Source organism: Sorex fumeus, unplaced genomic scaffold (assembly GCF_029834395.1).
Source record: "Sorex fumeus unplaced genomic scaffold, SorFum_2.1 ptg000050l, whole genome shotgun sequence".
NCBI classification, from domain to species: domain Eukaryota; kingdom Metazoa; phylum Chordata; class Mammalia; order Eulipotyphla; family Soricidae; genus Sorex; species Sorex fumeus.
Genome location: NW_026606107.1, coordinates 14,876,228 through 14,900,626, shown reverse-complemented (window position 1 = coordinate 14,900,626; position 24,399 = coordinate 14,876,228). Strand labels below are relative to the sequence as shown.

At 39.2% G+C, this 24,399-nt stretch overlaps 1 protein-coding gene across 1 annotated transcript in view; it reads right to left on the bottom strand.

The window, feature by feature from the left end:
- The window catches only part of HDX (highly divergent homeobox), a 296,641-nt gene that overhangs the window by 4,026 nt on the left and 268,216 nt on the right, over nucleotides 1–24,399 (bottom strand). Inside the window, exon 9 of the mRNA XM_056124159.1 lies at nucleotides 7,594–7,716. Coding sequence (XP_055980134.1) covers nucleotides 7,594–7,716 — 123 coding nt within the window. The remainder of the gene's footprint in view (nucleotides 1–7,593; nucleotides 7,717–24,399) is intronic.

Genomic DNA, 24,399 nt, shown 5'->3' with positions numbered 1-24,399 from the left:
ATTTTGAAATTATTGATGAAATATAACATTTGGGTAATCTAATATTTCAATTAGACACTATCATGTATTTTTAATGTCTAGACTGCTTTATTGAGGGAATATATTCTGTAGACTAATCACCTTATTTAATTTATTCAAATAAAGATTAATAGAAGACAGTATTTAAAAAATAGAAACCAATGACAGAAGTTTACTGTTCTGATATGTAGAATAAATATTGATTCTGTATAAACCTTGAAATATTTCATAATGCAATGGTCAGTTATTGGAGAAAGCTCCTGAGTTACACTTGTGAACTGCTTTCGGTATGTTTACAGAAAATATTTTAGTTCCAGTATACTTGATCACCTATGAAAAAAAGTGGTTCTATTTTAGTTCTGCTTACGTAAATTCTGACTTTGATCATAGTTTTTATAATAACTTTTCTTTCCTTTCAGTGTTTTTCACTTATCTTAATCCATCTTTTAATAAAGTAAAATGGGAGAAAAACAAAATTCACAGTAATGAAGTGCTAGACAAACTCTCTGACAAGGAATTTAGAAGGGAGCTACTGAGGTTTCTTAGGGAGCTAAAAGAATACAATGTAAAACAATGCCAATAAAAATACAAGAGGATTTGAAGACAGAAATGAGGAAAATGCAAATAAAATAAAAAACGGAAATGTTGGACCTGAAAAACCTGATAGGCAAATTGAAAAACTCAGTGGAAGCCTTCAGCAGCAAAGTAACAGCTGCTGAGGACAGAATCAGTGAGCTCGAAGATGAAGTCTAGAGATTCTCCAGAAAAGAGCAGAAAATGGAAAAGAAAATAAACAAGATAGATAAGCCTCTAGCAAAACTCACAAAGAAGGGGACAGAAAACCCTAATAATCCGAATCAGAAATAAAAAGGAGGTCATTACAATAGCAACTACAGAAATTCAAAGGATCCTCAAGGAGTACTTGGAGTACTTCGAGAAGCTTTATGCTACGGAACAAGAACAGCTCGAGGAAATTGATAAATTCCTAGATTCCTATAGCCTCCCAAGGCTGAACCAAGAAGAACTGGAATACTTGAAAGGACCTATCACCATCAAGTAAATTGAAACTGTAATAAAAAGTCTCCCCAAGCACAAAAGTCCTGGCCCAGATGGATTCACTAGTGAATTCTTTCAAATCTTTAAAGAGGATTTACTCCCAATCCTCTTTAAGCTTTTCCACGAAATTGAAGCATCAAAAACACTTCCGAACAGTTTCTATGAAGCAAATATCACCCTGATACCAAAAGCAGACAGAAATACCATAAAGAAAGAGAATTACAGGCCAATATTCCTGATAAACAGCACATGGCAAGGCTGAAGGAGACAAGACTACCCAGGGAAAGGTCTGGGGGGAAGTGTGTGCGGATGTGGGAGTGCATGTGTGTGTGGGCTTGAGCAATAGCACAGCGGTAGGGCTTTTGCCTTGCACGCAGCCAACATGGCCGACCCGAGTTCAATTCCTCCGCACCTCTCGGAGAGCCCGGCAAGTTACCAAGAGTATCTCGCCTGCACGGCAGAGCCTGGCAAGCTCCCCGTGATGTATTCGATATGCCAAACACAGTAACAACCAAGTCTCCAATGGAGACGTTACTGGGTCCGCTCGAGCAAATCTATGATCAATGGGAGGGCCTTTATTCCTGATAAACACAGACGCAACAGTCCTTAACAAACTATTAGCAAATAGAATCCAACGACTCTTCAAAAAGATCATACACAATGACTAAGTAGGATTCATCTCAGAGATGCAAGGATGGTTTAGCATTTGGAAATTGATCAACATAATCCATCATATCAACAAAAGATAAAAACCACATGATCATATCAATAGACACATAGAAAGCTTTTGACAAGATCCAGCACCCGTTTATGATGAAAACTCTCAGCAAAATAGGCATAGAAGGAACTTTCCTCAATATAGTCAAAGCCATCTACCACAAGCCCACGGCAAGTATCATTATCAATGGCAAAAAACTAATAGCCTTCCTTCTAAGATTGGACACAAGACAAGGTTGCCCACTTTCGCCATTCCTATTCAATATGGTACTAGAAGTCCTGGCCATTGCAGTTAGGAAGAGAAAGGTATCAAGGGAATACATATAGGAGAGGGAGAGGTCAAACTATCACTACTTGCAGACGATATGATACTATACATAGAAAACCCTAAAGACTCTACATAAACATTCCTAGAAACAATAGGTCGATTTAGTAAAGTGGCAGGCTACAAAATCAACACCCAAAGGTCCATGGCTTTCTTACATAAAATAACGAAAGAGAAGAAAAAGACATTAAAATAACAATTCCATTCACTCACAATAGTAACTCAGAAAATCAAGTACCTTGGAATTAGCTTAACCAAAGAGGTGAAGGACCTATACAAGGAAAATTACAAAACACTACTTAAAGAAATAGAAGAGGACACTAGGAAAAGGAGCCACGTACCCTGCTCATGGCTAGGGAGGATTAACATTATCAAAACGGCAATACTGCCCAAAGCACTAAACAAATTCAACGCGGTCTCTATCAGAATACGTATGACATTTTTCAAATAAATAGAAAAAAGAATCCTGATATTCATATGGAACAATAAACCCCCATGAATAGCTAATGCAATCCTTGGGAAAAAGAAGATGGGTGGCATCTCCTTCCCCAACTTCAAGCTATACTACAAAGCAGTAGTAATTAAGACAGCATGGTACTGGGCTAGAAACAGACCTGCAGGCCAATGGAACAGAGTTGAATATTCTGACACAGACTCCAAAATACATGACCACTTAATCTTTAACAAAGGCGCAAGAAATGTGAAGTGGAACAAGGAAAGCCTCTTCAACAAAGGGAGCTGGGAAAACTGGATAGCTACCTGCAAAAAAATGAATGCTAACCTCTGTCTAATGCCAGGCACAAAAGTCAGATCAAAGTGGGTTAAAGACTTCGATATCAGGCACGAATCCATAAGATACATAGAGGAAAATGTAGACAGAATTCTCCACGACATTGAAGCTAAAAGTATTTGTAAGGATGAAACAGCACTGACCATGCAAGTAGAAGCAAACATAAGCAAATGGGACTACACCAAACTAAGATGCTTCTGCACTTCAAAAGAAACAGACACCAAAATACAGAAAGAGCCCACAGAATGGGAAAGAATATTTACCCAATACCCATCTGATAAGGGATTAATATCCAGGATATACAAGACACTAGTAAATTGTACATAAAACACCTCCGACCTCATTAAAAATGGGGACAAGAAATGAACAGAAGTTTCCTCATAAAAGAAATACAAATGGCAAAAGGCACATGAAAAAATGCTCCACATTGCTAGCCATCAGGGAGATACAAATCAAAACAACAATGAGATATCATCTCACACCACAGAGACTGGCACACATTCAAAAGGTCTAAAGCAACCAGTGCTGGCGTGGATGTGGGGAAAAAGTGACACTCTATCACTGTTGGTGGGAATGCCCACTAGTCCAGCCTTTCTGGAAAACAATATGGACAGTCCTTCAAAAACTAGAAATTGAGCTTTCATATGACTCCGCAATACCACTTCTGGGGATCTATCCTGAGGATACAAAAAAAGCACAGTAGAAATGACATCTGTACCTATATGTTCATCGCAGCACTGTTCACAATAGTCGAAATCTGGAAACACCCTAAGTGCCCTAGAACAGATGACTGGTTCAAGAAACTTTTGTACATCTACACAATGGAATAGTATGCAGATGTCAGGAGAGAAGAAGTCATGAACTTTGCTTATTAATAGATAGACATGGAGAGTATTATGCTAAGTAAAATGAGTCAGTAAGAGAGGGGCAGACATGTAAGAACTGCACTCATTTGTGGAGTATAAAACAACATAACATGAGGCTGACTCCAAAGACAGCAGATACACGGGACAGATAGATCGCTCTATAGCTGGAAGCTTGCCTTATGAGCAAAGCGGGTAAGGGAGCTGGAATAGAGAAGGGATCACTAAGAAAATGATGGCTGGAGAAACTGGTTGGGATGGGTGATGTGTGCTGAAAGCAGATAAAGAAGCAAGCATGATAACCTCTCAGTACCTGCATTGCAAACCATAATGCCCCAAAGTAGAGGGAGAGTATGTGGAATATTCTCTGCCATGCAAACAGGGGGAGGATGGGAAAGTGGGGATATACCGGGGATATTGGTGGTGGGGAAGGTGCACTGGTGGAGGAATGGGTGTTTGATCATTGTGTGATTGTAACCCAAACATGAAAGCTTGTGACTGTCTCACGGTGATTCAATAAAATTAAAGTCTGTGTGCTATTCCTAGATGTCAAGAAATATAAACAACCACTAATTCATTGACAATGCAGTTTTTTAAGTTCAAAAGCACTCTAACTCTAAGGGCCAAGAATATATATCATGTTATATCTATGATTATAACAGATTATGCCTTTTTACACTATTATTTAAAAGTTGATTTTTCTTATAAATCCACGCCACGTGTAAGCCCTCCCCACCCTAAGAGACCCAGTCCCTGCAGCCAAACTCCACTACCCAACTACCACCATGCTCCAGGCCGCTTTCCGGACACATTATAAGACACTTTTTACCCATTTTTGACTATTACGACACTGTGTCTGATGGGGTTCAGACAGTAGGCAACAAATCATCGAGAAAAATATATAACTATATGCCTCTCAGAGAGCCTGGCAAGCTATCGAGAGTATCCTGCTCTCACGGGCAGAGCCTGGCAAGCTCCACATGGCATATTTGATATGCCAAATACAGTAACGACAACAGGTCTCAGTCCCCTGACCCTGAAAGTGTCTCCAATCTTTGGGAAAAGAAGAGGCTGCTAACATCTCAGGGCTGAGAAGTATAGAGACGTTGCTGGCTCCCGCTTGAGTAATTAGACGATCAACAAGATGACAGTGATAGAGTGATACAGTGATTTTTCTTATAATCGTATCCAAGACTCTATTTTAAAATCTGTAAACACTCAAGAAAGAAAAATATTTTCAATATGACATATAATATGTATAACTCACATAATGAAACATGTTGTAACTAAAACTGGGAAAGAAATTAAAGACTACTGTCTTGGAATATCTGGGTATTTGTCCAGATAGGAAGAAAAAATCATGACAAAAGACAAATAATGTACATACTGGTCTGAACTTCATGTATAAATTATTTTAGTTTAACTTTTGTGGTTCAATACTGGGTGAAGTAGGGAATTAAAAAATTTTATTGAGTCACTGTGAGATAAATACAAGCTTTCATGTTTGGGTTAGAATAACACTGTGATCAAACACCCATCCCTCCACAAGTGTACATTCTCCACCACCAGTATCCCTGGTATACCTCCCATTCTCACCCTTCCCTGCCTCCATGGCAGACCATATTCCCCAATCTCTCTACTTTTGGGCATTATGGTTTGCAATACAGACACTGAGAGGTTATCATGTTTGGTCCTTTATCTACTTTCTGCACACATCTCCCATCCCGATCAGTTTCTCAAGCCATCATTTTCTTAGTGATCTTTTTTCTATTCTCACTGACTTCTCCCCTTTTGCCCATGAGGCAGGCTTCCAGCTATGGAGCAATGTTCCTGTCCTGTGTGTTTACTATCCTTAGGTGTCAATCTCATGTTATGTTGTTTTATACTCCACAAATGAGTTCAGTCCTTCTATGTCTATCCCTCTCTTTCTGATTCATTTCACTTATCATACTCTCCATGTAATAGGGACGTTTTTGCTTTGAAAAAATGACAGTATCATTAGGCTTTTACCTTGCATGTGGCCTACCTGGGTTCGATTCCTCTGTCCCTCTCAGAGAGGCTGGCAAGCTACTGAGAGTATCCTGCCCTCACGGCAGAGCCTGGCAAACTCCCCGTGGCATATTCGATATGCCAAAAAAAAAAGACAACAAGTCTCAAAATGGAGACGTTACTGGTTCCCACTCGAGCAAATCAATGAACAATGCGAGGACAGTGCTACAGTGCTATCATTAGGTGCTAAGAATACTATTGTACCTTTTGTATCCGGAATAGACCACATATGTGTCATTTTATCTAGATATAAGGAATACATTTTTGTGCTCTTGAGGCCTATTGCTGAATAACAATGTCTTTGACGTCTTCCTAATTAATATTTACCTGTATGGCAAGTATGAATTGATTTTCATACTGAATTTTATATCTCAATGAATTATAAGGATGTATCTAAGAGACAAATTTGATACCATTTAGATTTGAATAAGACACTTAATCGGTCAGGGTCCTCCCATTGTTCATCGATTTGCTTGAGCGGGCCCAGTAACATCTCCATCGTGAGACTTGTTGTTACTGTGTTTGGCATATCGAATAAATCACAGGTAGCTTGCCAGGCTCTGCCGTGCGGGCGAGATACTCTCAGTAGCTTGCCGGGCTCTCTGAGAGGGGCGGAGGAATCGAACTCAGGTCAGCCATGTTGGCTGCTTGTAAGGCAAATGCCCTACTGCTCTGCTATCATTCCAGCCCAAGATACTTAATATAATTCTAAAATTCCACTTGACAGACTTAAAATTATCACACAAATTTTACATTAAAACAGAAAACTGAAAATGTTATTTAGCAATAAATTGTAATAAAATCCACAATGACAAACAATGACAAGAGATATTATGTTACCTCTTTGGTGTACAACGAACATACATTTGTTATACTGGTAAATAGAAATGATGCACTGTAATCACAAAAAGTTTAACAAATGTGTTTGATATTTTGATAGTATTGAATAGCAACATATTATGAAAAAAGGTAGCTAAATATATGTGAACTCTAATGGGGGCTGGAAGGTAACTATTTTAGAAAAGGGGTAAATATCTTACCCCTTGCATTCACAAAAAGCCCCCCTTACAATGTGTACTTTTCCAGTTCTCACATTTAGAGCTCTTTATATAAAGCTGGTTCACATATTTTTCCTTACTTGAACTTTTCTTTTTTATTGAACTTTAAAAGATCCATTTTATTTAAATATTATAACTTACTACAATATTAATGTTATTGCACCTATTTCCAGTAATTTGCTTTTCTTTTGCTTAAAGCTTTAGTTGTACACTACTAAATTTTGTTTGTTTGTTTATGGGCCATACCTACTAGTATTCAGAGATTACTCCTGGCTCTTGGTGGGCTCAGGGGATCATGTGGGATGCTGGGGATTCAACACGGGTTGGCTACAAGTAAGGCAAGTGCCCTACCTTCTGTACTATTGCTCCAGCCCTGCATTCCTAATTTTATATATCTCTCTTTTGCTAGGACCCAAAGAAATCCAGATGCATTAAAGGGCCTGGTTTCTCTTTGTTTCTTAATTTTATTTTTTTAACTTGAACTTTTCTTTTAAATAACAACTATGTTGATCAATAATTTTGATTTTCCACTAAGTAAGCATATAAAGATAAATATATCTTTAAAATAACTGCTAATGAATGTCACAAAATGCATACTTTCTTTGTGACAACTCATTTTTAAATATAAAAATTAAAAAAACAGGAAGAACCGAAAAGATACACATGTCAGTTTTCAACATAATACACTAAAGTTTACTGGTCTTCTGTGGTACATACCTGCTGTTGTTCCTTATTGTCAGCTTTCATAGCTAGTATTAAGCTTCTAACAAATGTTTGGAGTTTAAAGTATTTTTGCTTCTGAATTTCTAGTTCATTTTCAATAAATCTGACTTCTTCATTCTGAAGGAGAAAACATTGAAAAAGAAATTAACCTATATAAACCTAGAATGGCAAATATCTTTTTTAAAAAATTTTTATTAGTGAAACACCATGAGGTACAGTTGTAGATTTACAAATTTTTGTGCTTGGTTTTCATTATACAATGATCAAATACCCATCCCTCCACCAGTGCCCATTCTCCACCACCATGGATAATATCCCTCCCACACCCATTCCCCCCATCCCACCCTGCCTCTGTGGCAGGGAATTCCCTTTTGTTCTCTCTCTCCTTTTGGGTGTTGTGGTCTGCAAAAGAGGCATTGAGTGGCAAACATGTTCAGTCCATAGTCTACTTTCAACATGCATCTCCCCTCCTTGGAGGATCCTCCAAACACTCTTTATTTGGTGCTCCCTTCTCTATCTGAGCTGCCCTTTCCCCTAGAATGTCCGGCCGGCCTCTAAGCTATGGAGCAATCCTCCTGGTGCTGATCTCAGCTATTCTTGGGTATTAATCTCATATTTTGTTACTTTATATCCCCCAGATGAATGCAATCTTTCTATGTCTATCCCTCTCTTTCTGACTCATTTCGCTTAGCATGATACTTTCCATGTTGTACCACTTGTATGTAAATTTCATGACTTCATCTTTTCTAACAGCTACATAGTACTCCATTGTGTAGATGTACCAAAGTTTCTTTAAGCAGTCATCTGCTCTTTGGAACTCAGATTTCTTCCAGTTTCTGGCTATTGTAAAGAGTGCTGCAATGAACAAACAAGTACAGATGTCACTTCGACTATACTTTTTTGCCTCTCTGGGATATATTCCCAGCAGTGGTATTGCTGGATCAAATGGCAGCTCAATTTCTAATTTTTTGAGAATCGTCCATACTGTTTTCCAAAAGGGCTGAACCAGTCGGCATTCCCACCAACAGTGAAGGAGTGTCCCTTTCTCGCCACATCTCCGCCAGCATCGGTTGCTTTTGTTCTTTTGAATGTGGCCAGTCTCTGAGGTGTGAGATGATATCTCATTGTGGTTTTGATCTGCATCTCCCTGATGATTAATGATGTAGAGCATTTTCTCATTTGCTTTTTTGCCATTCGGATTTCTTCTTTGAGAAAGTTTCTGTTCATTTCATTGCCCCATTTTTGGATGGGGTTGGATGTTTTCTTCTTGTGGAGTTCAACCAGTACTTTGTATATCCTTGTTATCAACCCCTTGTCAGATGTGTATTCGGCGAATATCCTTTCCGAAGGATGGCAAATATCTTATGCAAAAGTATAAAATGCATTCTAGATGGTTAATAATTATAAAATTTTAGATAACTTTAGCATAAAAGAATATTATATAGAGAAGGAAATTATCCTGTTCTTCAAATGTTAACTTTTAAGCAAATGAGCAACAGAAAAAAAATTCAATGAAATAGTTTCTAGTTTGAGAAAAATAGAGACACCTCTATTCTCAAAAAAACTCCTCTTATTAGTTAAATATACATTTAGATCAAAATTAATAATATAGAAAATTTACCTTAGATAGTGACAGAGATTTATTGTATTGAATGTTGATTCACAGAACCAAATGACAATAACCAGAGAGGTTATTCTTTGTATCAGGCAGGGATTGAAATTTTCATTAAGACTTTCAAAATAAGTTTGCTGAGTCCTAACACCACCTTTATATAGTCTTCTTTTAAGGAAAAATTTAAATTTAAAAACTGATTTTTGACCCAGGCAACCTTCACTATTTTTTGCTTAGTTGTATAGGAAAAACACTATAGATTAGGGTTTGGGGATAATATAGTTCCCGTGTATAATTGTGTATACTTAGCTAAGCCAATTCACTTTTCTGACTCTACTTATCATTAAAACGAAATACTAGTAATATTTGACAGTTCTAGCTTTAAGAATTAGAAGGCTTAAACGAAACAACTATGAAAATGCACTATTTTTTTCTATTCAAGTTACAGTAGTCAAGACAATGTGTTATTAACAAAGAGGTTGGAATACAAATAAATAACAGTCCAGATCTATCTAGACAGCTGACTCTGAGGACTAAAAGGTGTGAACCCCTATATACACTAAGGAAGTGTATAATAATAATAATAATAACACAAAACCACATTTTTGCAAAAATTCTGAGGTTTAGGATATTTTACAGACAAAGGATAATTTTCAAATTGCAGTGGTTAAGCTTTTCTAAACTTATAGCTTTTTAGAAAGAGAAAATATTTTGAATTTTGATACCATAAACAACCCTACAAAAATGAATAAGAAATAGATCACAGCCATAAGAATGCAACGAGGGATTGTAAAACTTCCAGAGGTAGATACAAGAGAAAATATTTGTATTCTCTCATTAATAAAACTTTTGTTTAAAACACAAAGCATTAAACTTAAAAGACTTCAAAATTAATTTTTAAAACATGCAATTTTTTAAACTTCATTGGGACATCATGACTTTCAAAGTTTTTTATAATGCTGTTGTTTCAGGCACTATATGTTCCAACACCAATCATTTTAGCAGTATGACCTTCCCCACACTGATGTCCCCAGTTGACAACCTAGCCCTAAGCCTGCCACCCTATTAGGCATAACTAGTTTATATTGGTTGTTACAACATTCACTACAGCAAAAAGTACACTTGTATTAATAATTTCCTTTATAGTGTGGGTTGTTGTTGGGATGGTACATGTCCTCTAGTTCTGTGATGTTGCACATGTATGTTTTCTATCGTGGAGAAGGAAAGTTATTTAAAAAAACATATTTGCTCTTAGACTTGAGACAGTTGTGATAGTAGGGAGATTGCCTTGCACTCAGCTGACCTAAGTTCCATCTCTGGCACCTGATATATTACCCTGAACATTGCCAGGAGACATACTGGAAAACTGTGTCAGGAGTAAGCACTAAAAACATCCAGGTGTGGCACCCAAAACAACAACAACAAAACCCAGAAAAACACAAGCTATTTAGTAGAGAACAGATGTAAGTTAAATATCTGATTCAGGAAATGTTAGTAAGTGTTGCAATTATAGATCCAGAGGTAGAATTAAAAAGACAAAATATTTTCACAAAGCATTCAAAAACATATAAATAAACAATAAAAATATTTAATATCATTTTTCATAAAAAGTGTAAATTGAATCCACAATGAAATATCAATGGTAACTTCACGTGATCACTTGATCCCCCGTTATTCATCGATTTACTCGAGCGGGTGCCAGTAACGTCTCCATTCATCCCTGTTGCGTGCTAGCGTAGCCCAATTGTATCTGTTCGTTCTAGGAACATGCAGAGCCTCAAGCCGATCATTCTGCATCTTGACAAAGAAGTCTGACCATCTTGTAGGTGGGCATCCACGTGATCTTTTGGCGCCCCGTGGAATCCAGTCAGTAATGGCTCTAGTCCAGTGGTTGTCTGTAAACCTCATTACGTGTCCAGCCCATCTGATTTTTGATGCCTTGGCAAATGAGACAGCGTCCCTGATTCTTGAGCGTTGACGGAGATCAGAACTCCAGATTCTATCTCTCATTTGAGTGAAACGTGATATTCTAAGCATAGCTTTTTCAATTTCTCTTTGAGAGACCCGAATAGCGTTCTCATCCTGTTTTCGTAGGGCCCAGGTCTCTGAGGCATATGTTAATGCAGGAAGAACAGTGGAATTGAAGAGATGTGCTCGTAGCTGGAGGTTCTTTGTCCTCTTAGTTATTTCTTCGATGCTCTTGAAGGCATTCCAAGCCGCTCTCTTCCTCCTGCATAACTAAGGTGCCAGGTCATTCATCATGTTGATTTCTCAACCTAGGTATATATAACTGTTGCATTCGGAGATGGTGGTTCCATTGAGAGCGAATGGAGCGTGAGGAATGAGGCTGTTTCTCATAAACATTGTCTTTGTAAGATTCAGTTGTAGACCGACCTTTCCACACTCATGGTCGAAGTCTGTCAGCATTTGTGCCGCTTGGCTGATGTTTGGTATTACTAGAACAATGTCATCAGCAAAGCGGAGGTGGTGAAGTTGCCGACCATCTATCTTCACTCCTATTTCTTCCCATTCCAAGTCGTCGCACGATGTTTTCGAGGGTGGCACTGAAGAGTTTTGGTGAAATGGTATCAACCTGCCGAACCCCTCTCTTGACATGGATGATTACTTCTTTGTAGAATGGTGAGATCCTAGTAGTGAATCCGTATTAGAGCTCATGAAGGATCCTGATGTATTGAGTTTCTACGCCCTGATTGGCTAGGGCTTCTGTGACTGCTTCCATCTCAACAGAATCAAAGGCCTTCATTAAATCAATGAACGTTAGTGAGAGCGGCATCTTGAACTCCTGAGAAACCTCAATGAGCTTAGTAATCGTGTGGATATGGTTGATGGTAGTGAATCCTTTTCAGAACATGGCTTGTTCACATGGTTGTCCTTCATCTAGTGTTCTGATAATCCTATTCAGGATGACTCGAGTGAAAAGTTTGTAGATGACAGACAATAGGCAGATTGGGAGATAGTTGCCAATGTCGTTGATGTCTCCCTTCTTGTATAGTAGCACAGTCTTGCTGGTTTTCCATTGGGAGGGAACCTTGCATTCAAACAGGTACTGTGTGAAGAGCCGAGCCAGTGTATTTATGAGTACTGATGGTAAGTTCTTCAGGTGTTCAGGTCTGATCTTGTCTGGGCCAGGTGCTCTTTGTTTCTTTACCGACGAGATGACATGTTGAATTTGGGAAGGGAGAACATTGGGAATGACATATCCATCCTGCGTAACTTGGTATTTGGGCAAGTGGATGTGGCTATTAAAGAGATCTGAGTAGTAGTCATGAATAATCTTCTCCATTGCCCTTCTGGAAGATGTGATAGATCCATCAGGCTGTCAGAGGGCAGTCATCTTGGTCTTGTAGTTGGTGAAGGACAGGCGGGTATTACAAATGCTTTTCCCGGCTTCTGCCGCATCTACCAGCACTGCTGCTCTCCTGTCTTTGAGGTCATCCTTGATGGCTTCTCTGCATTGTTTTGCCAGCTCTGACATTCGCTTGCGGTTTCCTGAGGCATTTGCCAAGCCACGTTGGCGAATAAGTTCAAGAGTGTTCGAAGAAAGGCGTTTTTTTTTGTGGTTATCTCTCTCATGGCATTCCTCGCACAATCATGGAGGTGCTGAATCATTCGAACGTATTCCTCATCAATGTTGTCAATGACGGCATCTTCCCATGTTGCCGCAACAGAGCTAAAGAGCTCCCAGTTGGTGGTCGTTCTGGGAGTTCTCTTCTTAAACTTTGCATTCTTTTCTCCCCGTTCTGTGAGGTAGAATTTTGCACGAAGGAGACTGTGGTTCAATCCCGTTTGGAATTTTGGGACAACAGCAACACCGGTTAGGCAAAACCGCTGATTGAATATGATGTGGTCTATTTCATTGTGGAACCGTCCACTAGGAGACTCCCATGTCCAACGTTTAGATTCAGCCTTTTGGAACAGTGAGTTACCATGGAAGGTCTTAGTTGACATGATGAACTCAGACAGTCTGTCACCCTGTTCGTTCCATTCTAGGCCATGGGTCCCGATGTGGAGTTCATCGGCTGATCTTCTTGGTCCTATCTTGGCATTAAAATCACCGACAATGATCTTGTAGAAGGTGTAATCTTCTTTATAGGACTTCTCCAGCTCCATGTAGAACTTCTCAATTTCTCTTTCACCATAATTGGATGTTGGTGCATAGACAACAAAGATAGAAACTGCCGACAGTGAGCCACATCTATTCATGTGTAATCGTTCGATTCAGGTTGTTAGGCATTCGAATGAATCAATTCTCATGGCTAAGTTCGTGTTGACAAGGATACCGACACCACCGACACCTCTTTTGTCACATGTTCCAAGGAACAGTTCTTCTCCAGTGTCGAAAACTGCGTGATGTGATTGATGTCTTCTCGTTTCGGTCAGACCAATGATGTAGTACTTGATCTTTCACACTTGTACCATCAGGTCCTCGATTGATGCATCAGATGCCAGCGTACGTGCATTGAAAGTACAGACAATCATTTTTGTCTTTCTTCGTTTTGGCAGCATATTTCTGCCTTGGGATTTTTTCAGCCTCTCCTTCCACGTCCTTCTCGACTCTGCTATATTCAGAATCAGGGGAATGCGATCCATTTTTTTTACTGGATTTGGCATATAGAATAGACCACAGATAGCTTGCCAGGCTCTGCCGTGTCGGTCGGATATTTAAGGTACCCTGAAAAATTAAATGAATGTAAATTTAAAAAGTCATGCGGCCACGAATGTGGCCGCGCACTCCCAGGAACTTGGTGTGATAATCTCTGGATCCTGGCCGTTGTTGGGGTTACACAGCAGTTGGTGGTTGTAACTGTCTAGCTACTGGCAGGTCCAGTACCAAACCGTGCATGCTTGGAGATCTCAGCCCCGGGTCCCACACACCTGGGCTCCTCTGCCAGGTAACTAATGCTTAATATTAAAGATATTGACAATAGCAATTACTGGTCAGAATTTGAAGTAATTAGAAGTTTCTGATAGTGCTGATAGCAGTGTAAATCAGTGCAGCCAATTCAGAAAACGTTTTGGCAAAGACTTATTAAATCAGAAGTACTACTACTTTCTTATCCAAGGAGAAAATAACCCATAAATCCATTAACGAATCCTCATAGCATCTTTATTTAAAGGCTCTAAAGTAAAAAATGCATGCATGTATTTTGTCAACAATAAATAAACAAATTGCTATATTTGATTAACTGTGTTCATTGGTAAATATTGATTGATCTAGCCATATAAAAGAAAAAAAATCAGCACAGCTGTAGGGCACTTGCCTTGCACACAGCCAACATGGCCGACCTGAGTTCGATTCCTCCGCACCTCTCGGAGAGCCCCGCAAGCTAACGAGAGTATCTCACCCGCAAGGCAGAGCCTGGCAAGCTCCCCGTGACATATTCGATATGCCAAACACAGTAACAACAAAGTCTCCAATGGAGACGTTACTGGGCTCGCTCGAGCAAAAATTAAACATTTAAAAATAAATTTATAGACTATACCCTTTCCAGGAAATTATCATTAAAATAAGAGAAGTAAAGAGAAAGAACACATGGAGGGTGCGGGATCCCGGAGGAAAAAAAAAAAGAAAAAACAGGTTCCAAAAAGAGCCAAGTTCACCCGCAAGTTCCAGATGGAGTAGGCGCCGCATCTCGCCTCCCCCAGATGGAACCCCGGTGACCAGAAGCCTCTACAAACACAGCTCGAGTTTGCGGGAACGAGGACTTTTTCTCAAAACCGCGCGGCCGCTTACGCGGCCGCGCGACATCTCTCTATATACAAAGTGATCAATGAGAAGTAAACCACCCAATCTTTCTCCCTGAAAGTCAGAGTTAAGTTTGGAGCACGGCCACAGCCCCAGAAACACAAGGACTTAATGCAGAACCCAGCAGCTTAGAGCAGAAAAGTGAAAGGACTATGCGTTAATCCAGGCCATCAAGTCTGCCAGAGGGGAAAGGGTGTTGCCCCATTCGCCCTCTCTTCTCTGGAAAGAAGGATGGCGGCTGCATGGGAGCCTTGTGGACAGCAGGTATGAGCCGGGGGTGTGGGGGCGACTAAAACCTCATGGGTCGGGGGGCGTTCCGGTCCATCCTTCACGCCCTACCGAGGTCACCAGTTGCCCCCCACGAGCGGCTCTCCAGCACGGCCATGGCCCCAGAAGCACAAGGACTTAATGCAGAACCCAGCAGCTTGGAGCAGAAAAGTGAATGGACTATGCATTGATCCAGCCCATCAAGTCTGCCGGAGGGGAAAGGGTGTTGCCCCATTCGCCCTCTCCTCTCTGGAAAGAAAGATGGCGGCCACATGGGAGCCTTGTGGACAGCAGGTATGAGCCGGGAGTGTGGGGGCGACTAAAACCTCATGGGAAGGGGGGCGTTTCGCTCCGCCCTTCACGCCCTACCGAGGCCACCAGTTGCCCCCCACGAGCGGCTCTCCAGCACGGCCACGACTCCAGAACACAGAAACCAATTTCTTAACTATCTGACTTTCAGTAGAAATACTTCCAGGGTCAATAAGTAAAATAGCAGAAATCCAAAACCAACATTTAATTCTTGAACCCAGCTGGAGAAAGCAAATCACTTCACAATGCTTTTTCAGCATGTCTGATTTGGGGGGGGGGTAAACTCTAAATAATAGTGGTGAATCTTTTATTGAAACAATCTAATCAAAGCGGATAGAGTGTTAACTAGAATTCATCTGCCTCACAGGGACGGGGAGGGGTGGGGGGTGGGGTTTTATTGGGGTTCTTCATGGGAAAAAATAAGTATTGGTAAAGGGAAATGTGTTTGATATTTGCATGACTGAGACATAAACCTGAAAGCTTTGTAACCTTTCCCACAGTGATTCAATAAATAAATTTAAAAAAAAAAGAAATAAAAAAAAAATAAGAGAAGTAGAGTGGTAACTGTGTGCAGGCTGGGTCAGGACCGAAAAAAAATTAGCTGTGTGGAATGGAGGGTCCCAGCCTGGAAGCATCTCACAACTAGGGCCACAGGCTACAAAGACTAATACCTCAAATTACTTGGCAGAGGAAAGGTGGGAGTGGATTCCCATACTTGGGTTGCTGGTGTGGCCAGTTAGATTACAATAGTAAAGCAATGCAAAAACTAACCAAGCTTAATGAGTGAAGTCACTAACCCAGATGAAAAGTCAATAATAGTGAGCTATATAACTTCTCTGATAAAGAATTTATAATAGAGATAGATGTAAAGGATGCATAAGAAGCTCAAATAAACAAAGGAACCCACCGCTGATAAAATACAAGTGGATATGAGAGCTGAAATGAGAAAATTACAAAAACACAGAAATAACAGATCTGAAAAACCAGTAGTTGAAATGAAAAACTAACTGGAATTCGTTAGCAGTAGAGTATCAACTGCTGAGGACAGAATCAGTGAGCTCCAGCATGAGGTGCAGGGAATCTTCAGACAACAGCAGAATAGAAAAGAGGGTCAAATTAAATCAACAGATTATAAGAGAACATTTGGATGAATTCAAGAAGAAAAATATAAGAATAATTGAGTCTCAGGTCATGAAGAAAACCCTGATGAAGAAGGAAATGTCAAACCCATCATCGTTGAAAATTTGCCAGAATTGAAGAGTGCATACACAAGAGTCCAAGGAAGCTCAAAGGGTACCAGATAAAAGAAATCCAAATAAAAACACTCCCAGACACATCCTAATCAGAATGATAAAAACCATAGATAGAGACAGAATACTGAAAGTAGCAAGATCAGAGAAGGAAATTGCTTACAAAGGAGCAATCTTAAGATTAACAGCAGACTTATCTGATGAAACACTCTGGACCTGAAGACAGTGGTGGGATATAGTGAAAAAAATCAATAAAATGACTGCCTCACCAAGAATAACTGGACGAACAACATAGACCAACAACAACTCAGGAACTTCATAGATCATGGTTACGAGAAAAACTAAATGAGCTACTTTAAGACAAGACAAGAAAAGACCCTCAAACCACCAAACTCCGGCAGAAAGATGGGACAAAACCCCATAACAATAATCTCTGAATGTCAATGTGCTTAATGAACCAATTAAGAGACACAAAGTGGTATAATTAATCAGAAAATTTAGCCCAACATTCAATTACCATTAAGAAACACACATGAACAGTCAGAGCACACAGACTTAAAGTTAAAGACTGGAAAACAATTCTACAAACAACACCTTCAAAAAAGCCAGAGTGGCCATACTAGTATCAGACCACATAGACTTCAGATGAAAGAAGGTTATAAGAAACAGTGAAGGCAATTTCTTTTTTAAAATTTTATTATTTTTATTAGTGAAACACCATGAGGTATAGCTGTAGACTTACAATTTTTTGTCCTTGGGTTTCAGTTATACAATATTGAGTACCCATTCCTCCACCAGTGCCCATTCTACACCTCAGATTGCATTAATCTGGGGAATATAAAGTAACAAAATAGGAGACTAACACCCAAGAATAGTTGTGATAAGTACCAGGAGGTTAGCTCCATGACTTGGAGGCCAGCCACACATGCTAGGGGAAAAGGCAGCTCAGATAGAGAAGAGAGCACCAAATAAAGTGAAGAAAATTTCTTAATGATCAGGGGATCTGTACATAAGGATGAACTTACACTCCTAAATGTATATACACCTAATAAGGGACTAGAAAATACTCGAAACAACTGCTTGGCCTCTGTCTAACGCCCAGAACAAAATATCAGATCAAAATGTATTAAAGACTTCAATATCTGACCTGAATCCATAAGGTACATGGAGCAAAATGTAGGCAGAACTCTCCATAATATTGAAGCTAAAAGCACCTATAAGGATTAAAGACCACTGACCAAGCAAGTGGGAAAAAAAGATAAAAAATGGCACTACATTAAACTCAAAATCCCTGCACCTCAAAAGAAACTGAACAAAATACAAAGAGAGCCCATGGAATGGGAAAAATTACCAATAGCCATCAGATAAGGGGTTAATATCTAGGATATACAAGACACTGGTAGAACTTTATAAGAAAAAACCTCTAACCCCATCAAAAAATGGGGAGAAGAAATGAACAGAAACTACCACAAAAAATAAATAAAAGGTACAGTTGGCCAAAAGTACATGAAAAATGCTTTACATTACTGATCATAAGGGAGATGCAAATCAAAACAACAATGAGATATCATCTTATACCACAGAAACTGGAACACATCAAAAAGAACAAGAACAACCAGTGCTGGCATGGATACAGGGAGAAAGGGACTTTCATTCTTTGTTGGTGGGCATACGGACTGGTCCAGCTTTTTTGGAAAACAATATGGACATTCCTTCAAAACTAGAAATTGAGCTGCCATATGACCCAGCAATACCACTTCTGGGAATATCTCCTGGGGGTGCAAAAAACACTGTAGAAATGACATCTGCACTTGTGTGTTTGCTGCAGCACTGTTCACAATAGACAGAATCTGAAAAAAAAAAACTCGAGTGCCAAGAACAGATGACTGGTTATAGAAATTATGGCATATCTACATAATGGGGACTACTATGCAGCTGTTAGAAAAGATGAAGTCATGAAATTTGCTTATAAGTGGATGGAGATGGAGAGTTTTATGTGAAGTGAAATTAGTCAGAAAGAGAGGGACAGAAATAGAATGAATATATTCATTTGTGAAATATAAAATAGCACAATATAAAATTCATTCGCAATGACAGTAGAGTCAAGGGCCAGGAGGATCAGGTTTAGAAGCCTGACTCGTGCTGTGGGAGAAGGCAGTTGAGGTGACCACGAAATCAATGATGGCCTCTACGTGTCTGTATTGCAAACCATGAGGTCCAATGTAGAGAGAAATTAAGAAGGACGGTGCCTACCATAAAGGCAGGGGGTGAAATGGGATGGCATGTTGGGAGGGATACTGGGGACATTGGTGGTGGAAAATGCACACCGGTTGACAAATTGGTGTTCAATGATTGCATTACTGAAACTCAGTAATGAAAGCTTTGTAGCTGTATCTCATGATGATTCAATAAAAAAAAAACTGCTAATAGACTTGAAGAAAGACATTGATAGGAACGCAATAATAGGTGGGTATTTCAAAACTGCTTTGTCACCTCTTGATAGATCAACCAGACTAAAACTTAGAAATGATATACTTTATTCGAGGGAATAAATGAAGGGGTTAGAAGATAAATATAGGAAATTTCATCCCACATAAGCAGCATACACATTCTTCTCCATTGCACATGGGACATTCTCCAAGATAGAGAGCATGTTATGTCACAAAAAATACCTCCATAAAATTAAGAGGATAGAAATTGTATCAACTATCTTTGCAGACTATGATGAACTGAAAACAGAAGTGAACAGACCAAGTAATGGAGAATCAAATCAAATACCTGAAAATTAAACAATTCACTACTCAACAACCAGTGACTTAGAGAGGAAGTTAAAGAGGAAATCTAAAGATTAATAAAAACAAAAGAGAATTATGACACGAGCTAACAGAACTTGTGGGACACAACAAAAACCGTGTTTTTTAAAAATAAATTAATAGTTTTGAAGTTTTTATTGAGTCATTGTGAGATAGAGTTACATAGCCGATCATGGTCAGGTTTCAGTTGTACAATGTTTATCACCCATCCTTTCACCATTGTACATTTTCTACCACCAATTCTTCTCTCTCTCTCACTCTATGTGTGTATGTGTGAGTGTGTTTCTGTCTCTGTCTCTCCCTTTTGGGGAATTATGGTTTGCAATAGAGGTACCGAGACATAATCATGTTTGTTCCTTTACCTTTATTCGGCACAAGGGTTCTTATTCAGAGTGTTCATTTTCAACTATCACTCTCTCTTTGGTAACTTCTGTGTGACAACTGCCTTCTTCCCTAGCATTTGAGGTAGGTTTCCAACCGTGGACCAATCCTCATGTACCTGGTTTCTACTGTCTTTGCGTATTGGCCTCATTTTGTTTTATATATACATATTACACAAATGAGTTCAATCATTCTATGTCTATCCCTTTCCTTCTGACTTATTTCTCTTGGCATGATATTATCCATGCCCATCCATTTATAAGGAAATTTTATAACAACTGCATAGAATTCCATTGTGAAGATGTACCATTAACAAGTCTTCTGTTCTGGGGCACTTGGGTTGTTTCCAGATTCTGACTATTGTGAATAGTGCTGCAATGAACATAGAAGAGAGGATAGAATTTCTACTGTGTGTTTTTGGGACCCAGGGTATATTCATAGAAGTACTATTGGTGGGTCATCTGGAAGCTCAATTTCTAACTTTTTGATGAATGATCATATTGTTTTCCAAAAAGGTTGAACCAGTCAGCATTCCCACTAAAAGCGAAGGAGAATCCCTTTCACCTTGCATCCGTGCTATAACTGGTTGTTATTGTTCTCTTGAATGTGTTGCAGTATCTATGGTGTGAGATGATATCACATTGTTGTTTTGATTTTCATCTCCTGGTGATTAGTGATGAAGAACATTTTTATGTGCCTTTGGCCATTCAAGTTTTTTCTTTGAGGAAGTTTCTGCCCATTTTTTTCTTCCCATTTTCTGATGGAATTTGAGGATTTTTACTAGAAAATTTCTACCAGTGTCTTACATATCTTGGATATTACCAACTTATCTGATGGGTAGTTAGAAAATAGTTTTCCCATTCTGTAGGCTGTCTTTGTATCTTGGTCATTGTTTCTTTTGAAGTGCAGAACCCTTATAGTTTAATGTAGTCCTATATGTTAATCTTTGCTTCCACTTATTTGGTCAGTGGTATTTCATCTTTGAAAATGCTTTTTGTTTCAATATCGACGAGGGTTATGCCCACATTTTCCTCCGTGTATCTTATGGACTCAAGCCTAATATTGAGGTCTTTAGTTCATTTTGATCTGACATTTGTGCCTGGGTTAATAAAATGTCTGAGTTCATTTTTTTGCATGAAGCTGCACTGTTTTCCCAGAACCATTTGTTGAAGAGGCTTTCCTTGCTCACTTCATATTTCTTGTTCCTTTATAAAATATTAGGTGATAACATCTAGGAGGGTCTATGTTAGGATATTTGACTCTGTTCATTGACCTGTGGCTCTCTTAATTCCAGTACCGTGCTGTTTTAATTACTACTGCTGTGTAGTACAGTTTGAATTTGAAGAAGCTGATGCCTCCTATCTTCTTTTTGCCAATGATTGCTTTATCTATTCATGGTGGTTTTTTGTTCCACATTAATTTCAGGAGTATTTGATCTATTTCTTTGAAAAATGTCATGGGTATTCTTATAGGGACTTCATTTAATCTATATAATGATTTGGGCAGTACTGCCATTTTGACAATTTTAATCATCCCAATCCATGAGCAAGAATGTGTTTACATTTTCTCATTTCCTGTTTTATTCCTTGAAGTTGTACTTAGAACTTTTCTTTGTATAGGTCATCCACCTCTTTAGTTAAACTTATTCGGAGTTCCTTGATTTTCAGAGGCATGATTGTGAATTGTAATGTTTTTTCTAACATCTCTCTCTCCTCTTTACTTATATATAGGAGAGCCAGGGACATTGGATTATATTTGCTAGCATTTTGTTGAAGATTTTTGCATCTGTGTTCATAAGGGATGTCACTGTCACTGTCCTCCCGTTGTTCATCAATTTGCTTGAGCAGGCCCAGTAACATCTTCTTTGTGAGACTTTGTTGTTACTGTGTTTGGCATATCGAATACATCAAGGGGAGCTTGCCAGGCTTTGCTGTGAGGGCAAGATACTCTCGGTAGGCTCTCCAAGAGGGGCGGAGGAATCGAACTGGGGTCGGCCATGTTGGCTGCATGCAAGGCAAAGGCCCTCCCCGCTGTGCTATAGCTCCAGCCCTCATAAGGGATGAAGGTCTGTAATTTTCTTTATTGAGGTGTCTATGTCTGCTTTGAGTATCAAAGTGATACTTTACTGTCACTGTCACTGTCATCCTGCTGTTCATCGATTTCCTCGATCAGGCACCAGTAACGTCTCCTTTCTGCTCCATAGCTGGAAGCCTGCTTCATGAGCAAAGGGGAGAAGGCAGCTGGAATAGAGAAGGGATCACTTAAAAAAAAGATGGCTGGAGGAATCAGTCGGGATGGGAGATGTGTGCAAAAAGTGGATAAAGGACCAAACGTGATAACCTCTCAGTGTATGTATTGAAAACCATAATGCCCAAAAGTAGATAGAGATTATGGGAAATCATGTCTTCCATGGAGGCACGGGGAGGGTGGGAAAGGAGGTAAAAAAAAAGAAAATAAATAAAATCGATAAATTCTAACAAGTCTCATAAAGATAGAGAGTGAGAGAACCCAATAAACAGAATCAGAAATGAAAATGGGGCATCATAATATAAATTATAGATATTCAAATAATCATCAGAGTTTTTTTCAGTATCTTTATTCCATGAAACAAGAGAACCTCAAAGAAATGGATAAATCCCTGGATTTCTATATACTCCGGATACTCCAAGAAGATTTGGAATACCTGAACTGATATATCACTATTGAGGAAATTGAAATGCTAATCAAAAACAAAAGCTTTGACCCAGATGGATTCACTAGTGAATTTTTCCAAACCTTTTGGAGGTTGAACTCTAATTCTTTTAAAGTTTCCGAGGGAAACTTTAATAAAAAAGTTTTAAAAGGTTTTAAAAAATTTAAAAACTTCAAGAAAAAGAAACACTTCCAGTAGATTCTATGAGGCAAATATCACCCTGATACTAAAAATAGAGAGAGACACCACAAAAAATAGAATTACAGGCCTATATCCCTCATGAACATAGATGCAAAGATTCTCAACAAAATCCTAACAAATAGCTTCCAACCACTCATCAAAATGTTCATACAAAATAATCAAGTAGGATTTTTCCCAGGGACGCAAGGATGTTAACACTCACAAGTCAATCAAAATAACACACCATATCAATAAAAGTGAAAATAATAAACAATATAATAGTGTTAATAGGTGCAGAGAAAGTATTTGAAAAGATCCAGCACATCATGATAAAAACTGTCAAAAAAGTGGGAGTTGAATGACCTTTCCTCAGGATAGTTAAAGCTATCTACCACAAGCCCATAGCAACCATTATTCAAAATTGAGAAGAAATAAATGCCATCCTTCTAATATTGGGGACATGAAAAATTTGTTCATTCTCACCACTTCTATTCAATATGGTACTGGAAGTAATTGCCACAGCACTTAGTCAAGAAAAATTAATCAAATGCATTCATATAGCAAAGGAAGGTGTCAAGCTCTCACTATTCACAGATGATATGGTACTATACTTAGAAAATCAAAAAGACTCAAAATAAATCTCCTAGAGACAACAGATTTGTGCAGTAAAGTGGCAGGTTCTAAATCAATAAGGTCCTCGGATTAATCTTTATTTTTTTAAATGTAGGAGTACCGCTGTTTATTCAGACATTTATTAAGCTGATTCAATTGGGTGTGAACTTCATGTTACTTTTTTTAAATTCAGAATGTTAATTCTATTTTATTATATTTTTAATCACCATGAGATACAGTGACAAAGCTTTCCTGTTTGAGTTTCAGTCATTCAATGATCACTCAACCCTCCACCAGTGCCCATCTTCTACCAACAAGGTCCCCCCATCCGACCCTTCCCCCGGCCTCTGTGTAAGACAATATCCCCCAAACTCTCTTTTGTATTACGTGCTATCAATAGCATAAGATGATGTGCAACAGCTCTTGTGGATGTGTGTTCCTGGAATTCTAAAATTTTAGATAATTAGGTTCTGGAAAAAATGTCTGCAGTGAGCTGCTGACTTGGAGATTCATTTATAGGTCTCTGGATCATGGCCATTAAGAGCTTAAGTAGCAGCCAGAGGCAATTTGTGGGCGTGAACTCCATGGGGTTGGGGGATGAGGACTGGTCCATCTGCTATCCCTTGAGGCCTGGAGTTTGCCATCACTGAAACCGCATACCTGCATTTCTCATTGGGTTCTGGAAGTTGGCGGCTGCCAGGGTTTTTCAGGGACAGGTGGACGGATAAAACCTGCTCCCGTCTGAGGCACCCTGGTGAAGTTGGCCTGGCTGAAAGTCTGGAGGCATCTCTGCAGTGCCGGTTCTGAGATTCTTTTGTGTGTCTCTGGATCATGTCCCTCAAGAAGCTTAAGTAGCAGCCAGAGGCAGTTTGTGGGTGTGACCTCCAGGGTCTATGGGGACAGGGGATGAGAGGGAC